General features: G+C 51.3%; 1 protein-coding gene across 9 annotated transcripts in view; it reads left to right on the forward strand.

Annotated features, from left to right (window-relative positions):
* Fgfr1 (fibroblast growth factor receptor 1) overlaps positions 1 to 11177 on the forward strand; it is a 57708-nt gene extending 46531 nt beyond the window's left edge. For 6 of the 9 annotated variants that reach the window (XM_036209319.1, XM_036209320.1, XM_036209323.1 and 3 more), the window contains 12 exons: positions 154 to 344; positions 2338 to 2482; positions 4786 to 4988; positions 5933 to 6078; positions 6323 to 6444; positions 7154 to 7264; positions 7647 to 7837; positions 8845 to 8967; positions 9222 to 9292; positions 9579 to 9716; positions 9989 to 10094; positions 10223 to 11177. In XM_036209319.1, coding sequence (XP_036065212.1) covers positions 154 to 344; positions 2338 to 2482; positions 4786 to 4988; positions 5933 to 6078; positions 6323 to 6444; positions 7154 to 7264; positions 7647 to 7837; positions 8845 to 8967; positions 9222 to 9292; positions 9579 to 9716; positions 9989 to 10094; positions 10223 to 10399 — 1724 coding nt within the window. In that variant the 3' untranslated portion in view covers positions 10400 to 11177. The remainder of the gene's footprint in view (positions 1 to 153; positions 345 to 2337; positions 2483 to 4785; positions 4989 to 5932; positions 6079 to 6322; positions 6445 to 7153; positions 7265 to 7646; positions 7838 to 8844; positions 8968 to 9221; positions 9293 to 9578; positions 9717 to 9988; positions 10095 to 10222) is intronic. The other 3 variants (XM_036209321.1, XM_036209322.1, XM_036209329.1) reach the window with 1 other exon arrangement.
* Positions 11178 to 14687: the final 3510 nt, after the last annotated feature.

A 14687-nucleotide genomic window follows, 5' to 3' on the forward strand; every position in this document is an offset into this window, starting at 1 on the left:
AAGGGACTGGAGTTTACCAGGGGCACTGGAAAGGATGCCGGAGAACCCAGGTAGACCTTACCTCTGCCAGCATCCCAGCATCCCAGCATCCCAGCCAGGACCAGACAGACCATTGACGAGTCTAGCACGCCCATCCTCTCCCTTTCTCTGCAGAGCGATCTCCTCACCGGCCCATCCTTCAGGCAGGGTTACCTGCCAACAAGACAGTAGCCCTGGGCAGCAACGTGGAGTTCATGTGTAAGGTGTACAGTGATCCACAGCCTCACATCCAGTGGCTGAAGCACATTGAGGTGAATGGAAGTAAGATCGGCCCAGACAACCTGCCGTATGTCCAGATCCTGAAGGTAATCTTAGCCTCATTCCTGGCCAGTGTGCTGGGAAGGTGACCAGATGTCCTCTGGGGCTCAATGCCTGGGATTAGGGCTCAGCCTTCCCCATAAGGCACATACTCCATCTTGGTAGGGAGCTAGCCACAGGCTGGTGACCGCAGAAGGTGGGGATGAGCTGGGAGCAGAGGGTGGGGGTGGGTGATAATCGTTGCTGGCTTCTAAAGAGCCTTGAGAGTGATTCGGGATCTTGGATCCGTCTGCCTGCCTTGCAGGAATGATACTTGAGACTCTCGCTTGCTTGTGCCTAGCACCACAGCCTTTCACCAACAAATGTTTCCCAGTCAGTCCTGCTTGTTTTCTAAGTTACAAACAAGGTCAATGATAAGGGCGTGGTTTAAACAGTTGGACAAGTAACGGCCACCTATAAATTCTAAGCCGTTTGAGGAGTAATGGCATTTTCTTCCCTTTTTCCTCTCACTCCCAGACTCTCATAGTCCCTGAATGCTCCATTAATCCAGGGAGGTAATTGGCTAAGTCTCCAGTGGATCTGGCCGCAGGAATAACCAGACGTTAGACCTCCTCCTCCCCTGCCTTGGCTGTCCAGGAGATTTACTGGCTGTCCCTTTTCTTTGCCACTGGTGCTGACAATATTCTGGAAGAAAGGGGGCCGGCTCTAGCTCTGGGCCTTGGAGCTCTGTCTCCAATTACAAGTCCCCACCCTGGTCTGGGAGCGGAAGTTTAACACACACAGATTATTTGCTTTGGGACACTGGCCCCTCCTTCCCCTTCCTTCCTCTCCTTTTCCTCTTTCCGTTTCCCTTTTTCTTCTTCCTTCCCCCTCCCTGCTTCCCCTTCTGTTTTTGTATTAGTGGTTTATTTTTGTCTCACTCAGAAGAGAAGATGGTAGGTCTCAGTGTCTCCCTTACCTTGGCTCCTTGCGCCTGCCTGAAAGGGACCCCGGGAACATAGTGTGGCCACATCTCAGTGTTTGCCCAACTGACTGGTGTGTCGTTGGTTTGTTCCAGCATTCGGGGATTAATAGCTCGGATGCGGAGGTGCTGACCCTGTTCAATGTGACAGAGGCGCAGAGCGGGGAATATGTGTGTAAGGTTTCCAATTATATTGGTGAAGCTAACCAGTCTGCGTGGCTCACTGTCACCAGACCTGTGGCAAAAGGTAATGGGGAGATGGACGGGACCCTAGACTGGGTACTTGATGTAGACCCCACACTGCTGGGGCAAGTTGGGAAGCCAGCACCAACTCTACCTTTCTCCTACCGTGTTCCTAATGCCCAGAGCCATGGAAAAATCCCTGGCTTGGGAGGCTGCTTTGGTTTGGTACTATGGCTCCCTTTGTGCCTTATGTATGTTCTCTCTCTCTCTCTCTCTCTCTCTCTCTCTCTCTCTCTCTGTGTGTGTGTGTGTGTGTGTGTGTGTGTGTGTGTGTGTGTGTGTGTGTGTACTTATGCTCGTCCTGTCCATGCATTAGGAATGATACTTTAGACTGAAGTCTTAAACAGTGGTGAGGAGGAGGGACCAGGTATTCTCTTTCAGACCTGCATCTGCAGAGTGTGTGTGTGTGTGTGTGTGTGTGTGTGTGTGTGTGTGTGTGTGTGTGTGTTGGGGGGGTTACTGCCTTTCTTTCCCTGTCCATCTGTCCCCACTGACTCTCTTTACCTAAAACCAAACAGCCCCCCACCTGCCAGGCCCCATTTCTCCATGCTGCCCACCGCCCGCATGCTTGGCTGGGCCGGTGGCTGCCAGGTGAAGGGTCGTAACCAGCCATCCGTGCGTCGCCTTCTCAGGTCTGCAGGAGCGCCTCCCTCGGGGCCTGACTCTTTTCCTCTAACAGGTCTGCTGCCTGGTGGTTTTTTGCCTTGTTGCGAAGGAGATGCTGGGGAGCGTTTCTTCCTCTGGTTTTGGTCCCCTCCTCTGTCCCCTCTGTTCCTCTGCCTCTCTGAGGTCTCATGCCCTGTGCGTGTCCATTTTGCCTCCGTTGTCTCTTCTAGACTGCTGGAGTTAATACCACCGACAAGGAGATGGAGGTGCTCCATTTACGAAATGTCTCCTTTGAGGATGCGGGGGAGTACACGTGCTTGGCGGGTAACTCTATCGGACTCTCCCATCACTCTGCATGGTTGACCGTTCTGGAAGGTATACACTGCACTGATCCTTTCCATGTCCTCCTGCCTTTGCCATGGGAGCCGCGCATCCATTACAGGGCTGGGGAGAGGCCAAGAGGAATGACTTCCATCTGCTACGTGCCCTTTTCTGCTCTGGCTTTGAGGCACACGTAGGGGGTTCCTGGATCTTCAGGAAGTCATGTGGCAGCCTCCCCTATATATCTATCTGTATCTGGCTCTCTCCCTGGTCAGTGTAATGCATGCATGAGCTCTGGGTTTACCTTGTGGCAACACAGGCTCCTTCTGTCCTGGGGTGTAACATCTTCCTTTATCTTCTTGGTACCAAGGGTTTGAATTGCTGGGACTTCTTTAGCCAGTGCCAAGAGTGTCAGCAAGAAAAGCCCTGAACCTCTTCTTCATGAGTACAGGTTCCCGGCCAACCGGAGCTTACTGCTTCCATTGGGTGCTACTGGCCCATTCTTTAGTCTGCTACATTTTGACTAGCATGCCTGGATAGTAGCAAACTTGAACTACCTTGGGAAAGGCCCGTCTTGACCTGATGATGCCTCTGTGGCTCATCCCTCCTGACCTCCCCTCCCAACCTGGGAGATCTGTGTCCCAGGTACCCACCAGGAAGGAAGGAGCCTGCAGCCTTGCCGGGTGGTGGGTTGGTGATGTAGGATGAGGATGGTTTTGCCTGCATGTGGCCCGAGTGCTGCTGTTCTGTGGCTGCTGCGTTGCGTTCCTTCTCTACTTCCATCTTGCTTGCCCAGCAGCCCCCGACCCTGCCGCTTGTGGAGAAGCATCTTGTTTCTGTCATCGGCCCTGTCCCTGTTCAGTCGATGCTTCCTGTGAGCCTGCATTTTCCGACACTGGGGAAGGATAAGCAACACCTTCCCGGCTCTGTCATTTCCTGGTTGGGCTGGGAGGACTTCCTCTTCTGCTGGCTGAGGTTTTAAGGGGAGGACTGTAGGACCAGGGCTGTATACATGCAGGGGAAGGAGGTCCCAGCAGGAGGCGCTGTTTCTTGTGCCAAAGGGAAAGGCGGACTGACCTGCAAATGGGAATGCATATGTGTCTTAGTAAGGGTTACTACTGCTGGGTTGAAACGCCAGGACCAAAAGCAACTTGGGAAGCAAAGGGTTTATTCGGTGCACACTTCCATATCCTAGTTCATCACTGAAGAAGTCAAGGCAGGAGCTGAAACAGGGCAGGATCCTGGAGGCAGGAGCCGATGCAGATGCCATGGAGGGGAGCTGCTGACTGGCTTGCTCCTCATGGCTTGCTCAGCCTGCTTTCTCAGAGCACCCAGGGCCACCAGCCCAGGGATGGCACCACCCGCAGTGGACTGGACCTTTCTACATTAATCACTAATAAGAACGTACCAGGCAGGCTTGCCCACAGCCCACTCTTATGGAGGCATCTTCTCAACTGAGGTTCCCTCCATTCAGATGACTTTACCTTGTGTCAAGTTAACGTAAAACTAGCCAGGACTGTATGACTTCTATTCTTTTTTTTGGAGGCAGAGTTTCTCTGTGTAACAGTCCTGGAACTCTAGTAGACCAGGCTGCCTCAAACTCACAGAGATCCACCTGCCTCTGCCTCCTGAGTGCTGGGATTAAAGGCGTGTGCCACCCCACCTGGCCATATGAATTCTAAATAGAGGTGAAAGAATATAGTAAAATAATGTGTTCCCCACCCCATCCCCCAAATCTCCCACTTCCTTACATTTTAGGAATCCTGTGGGGCCATGAGTAGATTTCTTAGGAACTGCCGAATACATGTTTTTTCATCTAGAGACGTATTTAGGCATTACATTAGTTTTGCCTGTGTTTAGGCATTTACAAGTCTGATCTAACAGAGGTGTCATGTATGTAGTAAGACACAGGATGGCTACCATGAGCGTCCATCAGTCCTTACTCTGAGTGCCATCCTGTGCTTTGAGGTCCCTGGTCTCTTGGTCATAACAGCCTGTCTCTGTATGATATATGTGCACACCATTGAGGTTCTGCAGAGTCTCTGGTGCCCATCTAGCCTAGCAGGAAGCTGCAAGGTAGTTCTGGAGTTAATGAGTGTTGGACTTGTGTAGCAGGAGAACCAAGGCTTTATCCTCTATGGGCTTTGAGTTTAAGGATGTTGAAGGATGCCTCAGAGGTCCCAAAACGTCTGGTCCTTTGGATACCAGAATCCCAGTCTTCGCTGGGATGGAGCTGGAGTCTCCCCTTCCCTAGAAGTTCCCAGGGGGAAAGGAGGAGGTGCTGGGTTTCTCATGGGGCATACCTCTCACGGGCAAAGTACCCATAAACCGCTGACACCCTGTCCGCACCGACTCAGCCCTGGAAGAGAGACCAGCTGTGATGACTTCGCCTCTCTACTTGGAGATCATCATCTATTGCACTGGGGCCTTCCTTATCTCCTGTATGGTGGGCTCCGTCATCATCTACAAGATGAAAAGCGGTACCAAGAAGAGTGACTTCCATGGCCAGATGGCCGTGCACAAGCTGGCCAAGAGCATCCCTCTGCGCAGACAGGTAACAGAAAGTAGATGGGGGATTTGCACGCCCACCACACTGCCTTGGCGTCTCTCCCTGGGCCTCCAGGGCCTGCCCCCTTTCCCACCCACCCCCTGGCTGCTCCTCATCTACCACGTTGGACTTTGCTCCCACTTCTAGACCAGACACATCAGAAACTAACTCTGGCTCCACGCCTGTCTACCCTGCACCCCAACCACAAAGGCTTTGTTCTATCACCTGAGGTCAGAACACTGCTGACCCAGAAAGGTGCCTTAGGAGTTAGGTATCCGTAGTCTGAGGGAGAGTTTTTGCCAAGAGTTGGAACAAGAAAAGAGCTATTACATGATAATAATAAAAAAAGAAGAAGAAGAAAAGGGAAAAAATGGAGAGCTATTATGATATTATGATAGTATAAGATACTCAGTTGGAAGAGGTATATTTGGTATGCTCATTGAATAGGTGAGTAAAATGGATCCCAGAAAGCTTTTTGATTTTGTTTTTTTTTGTTTTTGTTTTTGGGACAAGGTTTCCCTGTGTAGCCCTGGTTATCCCGGCTGGTCTTGAACTCAAGAGATCAGCTTGCCTCTGCCTCCCCAGTGCTGGGATTAAAGGCATGCGCCACCACTACCCAAGGGCTGGGATTTGGAAAGACTTTTTGATGGTAGAAATTACTCAATTGGTTGGGAATTTAGCTCAGTGGTAGAGTGCTTGCCTAGCAAGCACAAGGCCCTGGGTTCGATCCTCAGCTCAAAAAAATAAAAAATAAAAATAAAAAAGAAATTACTCAGTCATATAGCTTCCACCTCACATGTTTGGGGTTTTTTTGTTGTTGTTGTTTGTTTATCCTACCATGCTAGGGATAGAAGCAAATCTGTGTTATGGCAAGAAAGCTGGGGAGCTGGGAAGAGTCTGCTACCTGTTCCTGCTTGCCTTGCTAGAAGGGTGACCCCACTTTTTTTTTTTTGCAGGTGTCAGCTGACTCCAGTGCCTCCATGAACTCTGGGGTTCTCCTGGTTCGGCCTTCACGGCTCTCCTCCAGTGGGACCCCCATGCTAGCTGGGGTCTCTGAATATGAGCTTCCCGAAGATCCCCGCTGGGAGCTGCCGAGAGACCGGTAATACGCTGTAAACTTCCCCTCCCTGGACCCCCCCCCCCCAGGACCCCCACGCTTGTCCTAACTGCAGCAGTTGTGAATGCTGAGGCCTTTTAGGTAGTGAAAGTACACGGGTTGACTCTAGAAATAGCTGCTCCCCGCTCTTGATTGGGTGGGATGCCGGGAGAAATGGGGATGAGCTGCCCTGTAAAAGTTTGACCTTGACCAGCCTTGACTGTCTGTCACTCTCTGTTTCTGCCTCAAGACTGGTCTTAGGCAAACCTCTCGGAGAAGGCTGCTTTGGGCAGGTGGTATTGGCGGAGGCCATCGGGCTGGATAAGGACAAACCCAACCGCGTGACCAAAGTGGCCGTGAAGATGTTGAAGTGTGAGTGATGCGCCTGTTTCCAGCCACGGTAGTCTCTTTCCTTTCTAAGCCAGCTAGGTCTGGACCAAATAGAATAAAATATGTTCTATGATTCTGTCATTGCTCGTACCTGCTACACTGCCTGAGGGTCTAATCTGGACTGAAGGGGGATGGCACACCCTGAGTGTTTAAATCTTCCCTTTCTTTCTTCCTTCCTTCCTTCCTTCCTTCCTTCCTTTCTTTCTTCCTTCCTTCCTTCCTTCCTCCCTCCCTCCTTCCTTCCTTTCTTCCTTCTCCTTCCTCTTCCTCTTTTTCTTCCTTTCCTCCTCCTATTATGTATTCAGTGTTCTGCCTGCATGTATCCCTGCACACCAGAAGAGGGCGCCAGATCTCATTACAGATGGTTGTGAGCCACCATGTGGTTGCTGGGAATTGAACTCAGGACCTCTGGAAGAACAGCCATTGTGCTCTTAACTGCTGAGCCGTCTCTCCAGCCCTTTACTTTGCTTCTTAGTGTTGACCTGGGCTCGGGTGCTCATCTTAGTCCCATCTGGCTGTTTTTTTTTCTCTCCAGCCGCATTCAGGACCACATGGTAGTGGTGACACCTGGATGCGGAGTGGGACGAGGGAAGCAAGTCCTGGAGAGAAGGGGTCCCTCCAGGATCTGCTTCCCCAGCCCCTAGCTCTTCCTCCTGCCTCCCTCACGCCACTCTCTGGTTTGTATGTGAAGCCGACGCGACAGAGAAGGACTTGTCGGATCTGATCTCGGAGATGGAGATGATGAAAATGATTGGGAAGCATAAGAATATCATCAACCTGCTGGGGGCCTGCACACAGGACGGTAGGTGGCTCTGGGCATCAGCTGAGAAACTGGCTCAGCAGGGCGTTTAGTGTGTTTCTCAGAGGCTGGGCCCATGGGCATTCATCCAAGATTCCTTACTGACACCCAGATTCAGTCCGTGAATAGGAGCAAGGGCGTTACTGGAATCTGTAATAGGGTTCCTACCCTCAGCTCTACTTGGGAACTTTCTGGACTCCCCTGGGAAGAATTCTTTTTTTCTGACTTTCCCTGTTCCTGTCTGGAGGAGGCAGGGAAGAGAGTTGACATTGGGCATGGGACATAAGCGGGCTGTGACGTTTGGAGCAGGGGCTCCCATTGGGTATAGCTACACTTGCTGACCTATTGCCTGGCCTGTGGTTTCTCTCCACCTCTGTGCTCTCAGGACCTCTTTATGTCATCGTGGAGTACGCCTCCAAGGGCAACCTTCGGGAGTATCTGCAGGCCCGGAGGCCTCCTGGGCTGGAGTATTGCTACAACCCCAGCCACAACCCCGAGGAACAGCTCTCCTCCAAAGACCTGGTATCCTGTGCCTATCAGGTGGCTCGGGGCATGGAGTATCTTGCCTCTAAGAAGGTGTGGAGCCTGATGGCACCCCTCCCCAGAAAAGGCAGGGTGGGACTGAACCCGCCTAGCACTCCGATTTATGACTACATAGTCCATGCTGGCCTTGAGTTCATCGTCTGGCCCAGTCTCTTTGGTGCTGGGATGCTAACATGCATCACTGTCCCTGGCTCCAGCTTACGACCCCTACTCCTTTAGAGCTTTGGGTGCACCGAGCCTGACCCCCGTGCTTCGTTATTTTCTCCAAGAACCTGAGTTGGGAAAGCCCTTGTAGCCTCGGGGTCGGATTGAATTAGGTTTGACTTCTATGCAGCCGCTGTCCACAAAGACTTAGGCAGCGCTTTTTAAATTTATATACGTTTGTTTTGTTTTTTTCTTTTCGAGGCTAGGGTCCCATTTGGTGACAGAGGATGGCCTCAAATTCATGGTGCAGCACGGGCTGGCCTTAAATATGTGATTATCCTGATCTCTCAAGTGCTGGGATTACAGGCATGTGCCACTGAACCCAGCTCTATATTTCTTCAGATAGAAAATAGGAATGCTAATCTCTATGTCGTAGACTTACCGTGAGGATAAGATGAATTGTGTCTGCCCGAGTGCCTGTCACAAGATTTCAGTCCTCATTCTATCTTTGTTTGAACTCCCTACCCAGGGCAGCCAGGCTCTGCCAGGGCGGACAGGGCCCAGTACACACACCTCCACGACTGAACATAGGCCTGAACATTCTGATTTGGGGGTGCAATTCCAAAAGCTAGAGGTTGGGATCAAGAAAGAAGCAGAGCTTGCTTAAAGTGGTTGAGAAGACCACAGCTGAAGGTGTCTGGAATTAAGGGATATTTTGAGGGGGGTCATCTGGAGGGTATGGTGGGGGTGTGGGCAGAAGACCCGTGAGATAAAGTAGTCTGCTCCTTACCGCACAGTAAGTGCTGGAGTGGGGGCGGCAGGGAGGCCCGCTGGATGGCTGTGCGGCGGAGCATGGTTCAAGGTTGTCAGCCCCTCTCGTCCTTCCCGCTCCACAGTGTATACACCGAGACCTGGCTGCTAGGAATGTCCTGGTGACAGAAGATAATGTCATGAAGATCGCAGACTTTGGCTTAGCGCGAGACATTCACCATATCGACTACTATAAAAAAACCACCAATGTAAGTGGCTTGGCTCGGCATCGCCTGGGCCCCCGGGGGGCGCCGCTAGGCTTTCGCTGTACTCTTCTGCTGTACACACGTGGGTCTGTGTGAGCTAAGAAAAGGGGCTGTGGGATGGGCTGAAAATGGGCGTCCCGTGCCCTGGGACCCACCTGTCCATGTCCTTGCTTGTCCCTTGCCATCATCAGTTCATCCCACGAGTCGTCCGTGCCAAACACACACACACACACACACACAACACTGCTGCTTTGCAGGGCCGGCTGCCTGTGAAATGGATGGCACCCGAGGCGTTGTTTGACCGGATCTACACCCACCAGAGTGACGTGTGAGTTTGAACAACCGCATTTACCCGGGATATGCTGGGGGAAGAGTCCTGCATCCCTAGGCTGATGAGAATCTCTCTCCCCCATAAGGAGGGGGGGGCGCTGGGGGGGGAGCATTGTCTTGTCCCATGAACAACATGTTTCAGCCTTTTTTTTTACCTTGCCCCATGCTGCCCCCTGAACTTAAGGGCTGTGTTGGGGCAGGAGAGGTTGGAGATGAGCTTGTGCTGACTTCTCAAGAAGACGTGGTGGGAGAGAACCTCACGGTGGCACTGTGCTCTCCTGTAGGTGGTCTTTTGGGGTGCTCTTGTGGGAGATCTTCACTCTGGGTGGCTCCCCATACCCTGGTGTACCTGTGGAAGAACTTTTCAAGCTGCTGAAAGAGGGTCATCGGATGGACAAGCCCACTAACTGTACCAATGAGCTGTAAGCTCGGGTTGGGGGAAAGACTAGGGGAGCGGGCTGTTGGTAGGCAGCGCCGTTTGAGTCCGTCCTTGGAATGCTGGGTCCGTAGAGGCTCATGGGAGGTTCCTGAGGTCCTCGCCTCGGGCTCCGAAGGAAGTGGGGGTGGGGGGGCATGGAGGGCGGATGGTGAAATCTGTATGTGTGGCGGGAGTAGCCTCCCTGGTCGTCCCTCCCCAAGGCTCCTGCCCAACCCTGCCATGACCCCGTTGACCTCGCCATCCATCCTGCTGCAGGTACATGATGATGCGAGACTGCTGGCATGCAGTACCCTCTCAGAGACCTACTTTCAAGCAGCTGGTGGAAGACCTGGACCGCATTGTGGCCTTGACCTCCAACCAGGTAGAGCTACCCTGGGCTGGAACTTGGGCCCTCGTCCTCGTCCTCGTCCTCGTTGTTGTCTAGGCACCCAAGGGGACACTGCCCTGTAGGAGGGTTTGTGTGCCACCTGCCCTTTCTTCCTGTCCCAGGAGTACCTGGACCTGTCAATGCCGCTGGACCAGTACTCTCCCAGCTTTCCCGACACACGGAGCTCTACCTGCTCTTCAGGGGAGGACTCTGTCTTCTCTCATGAGCCGTTACCCGAGGAACCCTGTCTGCCCCGACACCCGACCCAGCTTGCCAATGGTGGACTCAAACGGCGCTGACTACCCAGCCTCCCCAGCCTTTCCCCTGTTCCGTCATCACCTGGGCCCCTCACCCATAATTCCCCGCTGGACACACTGCCTTTTCTCTTCTCCTTCGCTGCTGGCAAGAGCCAGTGTGTTAACTGAGGCCTTCCTGTGTGGCCTACCCTATCATCAACCCCCCCCCCCCACCCCAGACCTCTCTTCCTCTTCTCCACCTACTGTGGGAGAGAGGAGCCCAGAGGCCGGTACTTGCTGGTAGCCACTTCCTCCTTCCCAGGTGTTGGACCAAGACCTGCCCCGTTGCTTGGCGCTCCTTGGAGGCCTGGGCAGTGGAAGCAAATGGCACAGGCGGGCAAGAGCTCACTGAGTCTTCTGGTTGACCCATTAGCCTCCCGTGTTCTGGTGGGAGCAGCCTTGGGGCTACTGAAGCAGTGGGGTTCGTTTCTGTCCAGGCCTTAACTGAAGGCAGCCTCTGCTCCAGATGGGTGGTACCAGCGGCTTCTTAATTCCAATACTAATTATGCTTTGCTGACCAAATACCTGGTACCAGAAGACAGTGAGGCAGAGGTGGGGAGCAGTGATGTGGCCCTGGGGCTGAGCCCTAGACTCGGGGCTCTGTACATAGCTATGAAGAAAACACAAAGTGTATAAATCTGAGTATATATTTACATGTCTTTTTAAAAGGGTCGTTACTAGAGATTTACCCATTGGGTGAGATGCTCCTGGAGGCTGGGAAGCATCCGTTGCTATATATTAAAAACAACAACAACAACAAAGGAAAATGTTTTTTAAAAGGTCATATATTTTTGGCTACTTTTGCTGTTTTATTTTTTTAAATTATGTTTTAAACCTGTTTTCAGTTTAGGTCCTCAATAAAAACTGCTGCTGCTTCATTTTTATCCTGGGCGTGTGAAAAGGGAGATGTCCGCTGCAGAGGAGGGAGACAGGGACCAAGGGGCCGTGAGCTGTTGGCACTGGGTGCTTTCTGTGTTTCCCCGGGACCTCCCGGACAACCCCGCCATCTCTGATGCTCTGGGGAAGGCGGGGGAGGAGAGCCGAGACTACCAGCTTGTTTCTTCTGACCACAGATTATTTCCTAAGAGGGGACGAGACTAGCCGACCGGAAGAATGAACCGTTCGGGATTCCAAACCCTGTATGGCTGCGCCTGTGCATCTGTGAGAGAAAATCTCACCCAAAGCTTGTCTCGTCTTTCCCAAACTACTCATCATTTTCCTCTCCCAAACATCTCCTCCGCTTCCCGTGTCCCTGTTACCAGGTTGCGTTCATTACCACTGTCCCTGATCTTGGCTTCCTTATGGTTTTTCCTGTATAAACTCCACCCATGCCCCAGGAAAGGGAAAAACAGTGGTTTGGGTCTGCTTGGAAACTCACTTCTGCCACCTGCTGGTGGTTATTGTCCTCCTCCAGTGGTACCTTGGCATCTTAGACCAGTGCTACTCTATCCTTAATGCGTACTGCTGGGTCACGGCGGAATCCACCCACAGTTCAATATGCTTTCATCCTGCAGGGGTCAGGGCTGCTTCTTTACAGTCTGAAACGGGCAGTTTTGGTAGCTGTGGTTGTGATCATCATCACAGAGTTATCATTGTTTCTCTCTGTAAACATGTAACTGTCAAAGAATTACGAAGTGCTTTTCTTATGCTGAAAGAAGGCATAATTTGGCAAAGAAGGCCAGGGAATGAATTTTAGCCCAAACTCCATTTGCTTGGAGACCATACCGTAGTGTCTTTTCCTTGTTAAAATAGTGTCCATGATTTCTGCCTCAGCTCCACTTGACTCAATGGTGTGTGAATGGATGGGAGACTCTGCCGAGGGCTGTGTATGTTGACTCAAGGGACAGTGATAGGAACTATAAGGCCCTGAAATCCTTGCTGTTACTATTCAAATTGCCCACAAATGTCCCCAGAGACAGGGCTGGCTATCAAATAAAAGACAGTGAAATTGACCTGGGAGAAAATGAAATGGCTGTTTTACTTAGATGACCAGATTGGGTCTCTTGGGAGAGGGAACCCAGCTTATATAATGAAGACATGCTGTCATAGTATTGCATCTGTCTGGTTTCCCGAGGGTTAAAATACGGCCAAGCCGTCAATCAATACTGCCTTTCCATCTTGTCTAATTGCCATAGGCTAGAGATCATCAGTCCCTTGGCTCTGTTAATGTAATATATTGATTTCAGGTAAGTGAGATTGAACATAGATGAAGTAAGAAATCTGCCTTAATGGTAATGAAGTCTCTCTGTTTATCAGCTGCCACCAGGTGGCGCCAGCAAGCTCAAATTTCCCCATAGTCTTAGGTAATAGGCCAGTTTTCTCAGAAGCAACAGACCTACCTGCAAGTGGGAATCTTTGGCCTGGGTTGAGCATTCTAAAACTGTGGACATGACCAATATGGCTTGTGTGGAATTAGGGCAGGGTGATACTATCCTTAAAAATTGTACCCAGTGAGATCATTAGCAGCTGGTGGAACCACGGCACCTACATCTGCAGGAGAGTAGAGGACAGTGAGGGAAGAGAGAGAGGACTTTGAAGCAACATGGCATGGCCTTCCAGCCGCTTAGCTGGCAGAAACCAAGAAAGGAGAAGACCAGCAAGAACCCTGAGATTGGCGGTCCTGGTGGCATACACCTTTAATCCCAGCACTTAAGCAGAGACAAGCAAATCTGTGTTCAAGACCAGCCTGGTCTACGTTGTGAGTTCAATGCCTGCTAAAGATGCAGAGTGAGACCCTGTCTAAAAGCAAATGAGACCTCAACACTGAAGTTATGAAGGACCCTGGAACCAGTTCCCTCCCTGGACACGTAACAGTGTTTGGAATCAGCTTTACTGTACTGCCTCCCAAATGCATGAATGTTCTAGTAAAAGGTGTGTTTAATGCCATGCTGCCAATCATAGGTTCCAGTGGTGCGCTGGAGCTGGCTCTCAAGGACTCGTTACGTGCTTCTTTGCATCCTTCGGATCTGCAACTGTGGTTGCTAATCAGTGGCCAGAGCACTGCCCGTGAGGTTTCAGCCTGGGGTCATGGCCAAGGATGCCAGGTGTTGAAAACAGAAACAGTGATACCATCTGTAAAGATGGGTAGAGAGATGTATCAAGTTTCTTACTAGCCTAGAAGTTAGCAAAAGCAGGTAAAGCCATTAGTTCAAGGCCAGTTTGGGCTACATGAAACAAACCACACAAATACCCAGCCGTGGTGGCGCACGCCTTTAATCCCAGCACTCCAGAGGCAGCGGCAGATGAAGCTCTGAGATTGAGGCCAGCCTGGTTGACAGAGTTCTGGCACAGCCAGGTCTACACAGAGAGACCTTGTCTCAAAAAACCAAAACAAACAACCCACAAATGAAACAGAATACCAAGAGAATGGTATTAAATGGCACATGCTTTTAATACCAGAACTCAGGAGGGCAGAAGCTGGAAGATCTCTGTAAATTCAAGGCCAGTCTGCTTTACATAGTGAGTTCTAGGCCAGCCAAGGTTGCACGGGGAGACCCTTTCTCCAAGAACACACGTAGAACAGGAAAAAAACACAACCGGAGCCCACAGTGACTGGGCTCCTAGATTTAACTGTTCCCATTCTGCCCATTGAGAAGGCTACAAAAGCTCCAGAGGGCAGCCACAGAGTCATGTAGATGTAACAGGATCAAGCCAGTTAACTAGCCAATCCTGTTCCCACAGCCCATACCTATAAAGCGCATAAAGAGGGAGGTTTTCTTGTGAGGCGCCTGGTCAGACCAATGGCGACAAAATGATGAGGGCTTCATCGGTCTGGAGAAGTCAGTTAATTAGCAGCACAGGGTGGGATTCGTCCTCTATGACAAGGGAACATTTTGAGATACATTTTCTGGGCTGGGGGTGTAGTTCAGTTGCTAGCATAGGAGACCAAGCATGAGGATTAAGAAGGATGCCTTAGGGTTGGGGATTTAGCTCAGTGGTAGAGCGCTCACCTAGCAAGTGCAAGGCCCTGGGTTCGATCCTCAGCTCAATAAAAAAAGGATGCCTCAGCTCAAAAAAAGGATGCGGTGGTGGCACACACCTTTAGTCCCAGCATTCAGGAGGGAGAGGCAGACAGATCTCTGAGTTCGAGGCCAGCCTGGTCTACAGAGCACGTTTCAGGATAGCCAGGGCTACACTTTCAAAACAAAACAGAAAAGGACTGTAGTAGACCTTGTCTCAAAAACCAGAAATAGCTGAAGCAACAGGAACTTGCAGCAAAGAGCTGTTGGCATTTCTTATTTTGGTGATCCCAGGCTGTGATCCCATCTAACTTAAAATTTCTTCTTTTTTT

The sequence above is a fragment of the Onychomys torridus genome, chromosome 17 (assembly GCF_903995425.1).
Source record: "Onychomys torridus chromosome 17, mOncTor1.1, whole genome shotgun sequence".
Lineage (NCBI taxonomy): Eukaryota > Metazoa > Chordata > Mammalia > Rodentia > Cricetidae > Onychomys > Onychomys torridus.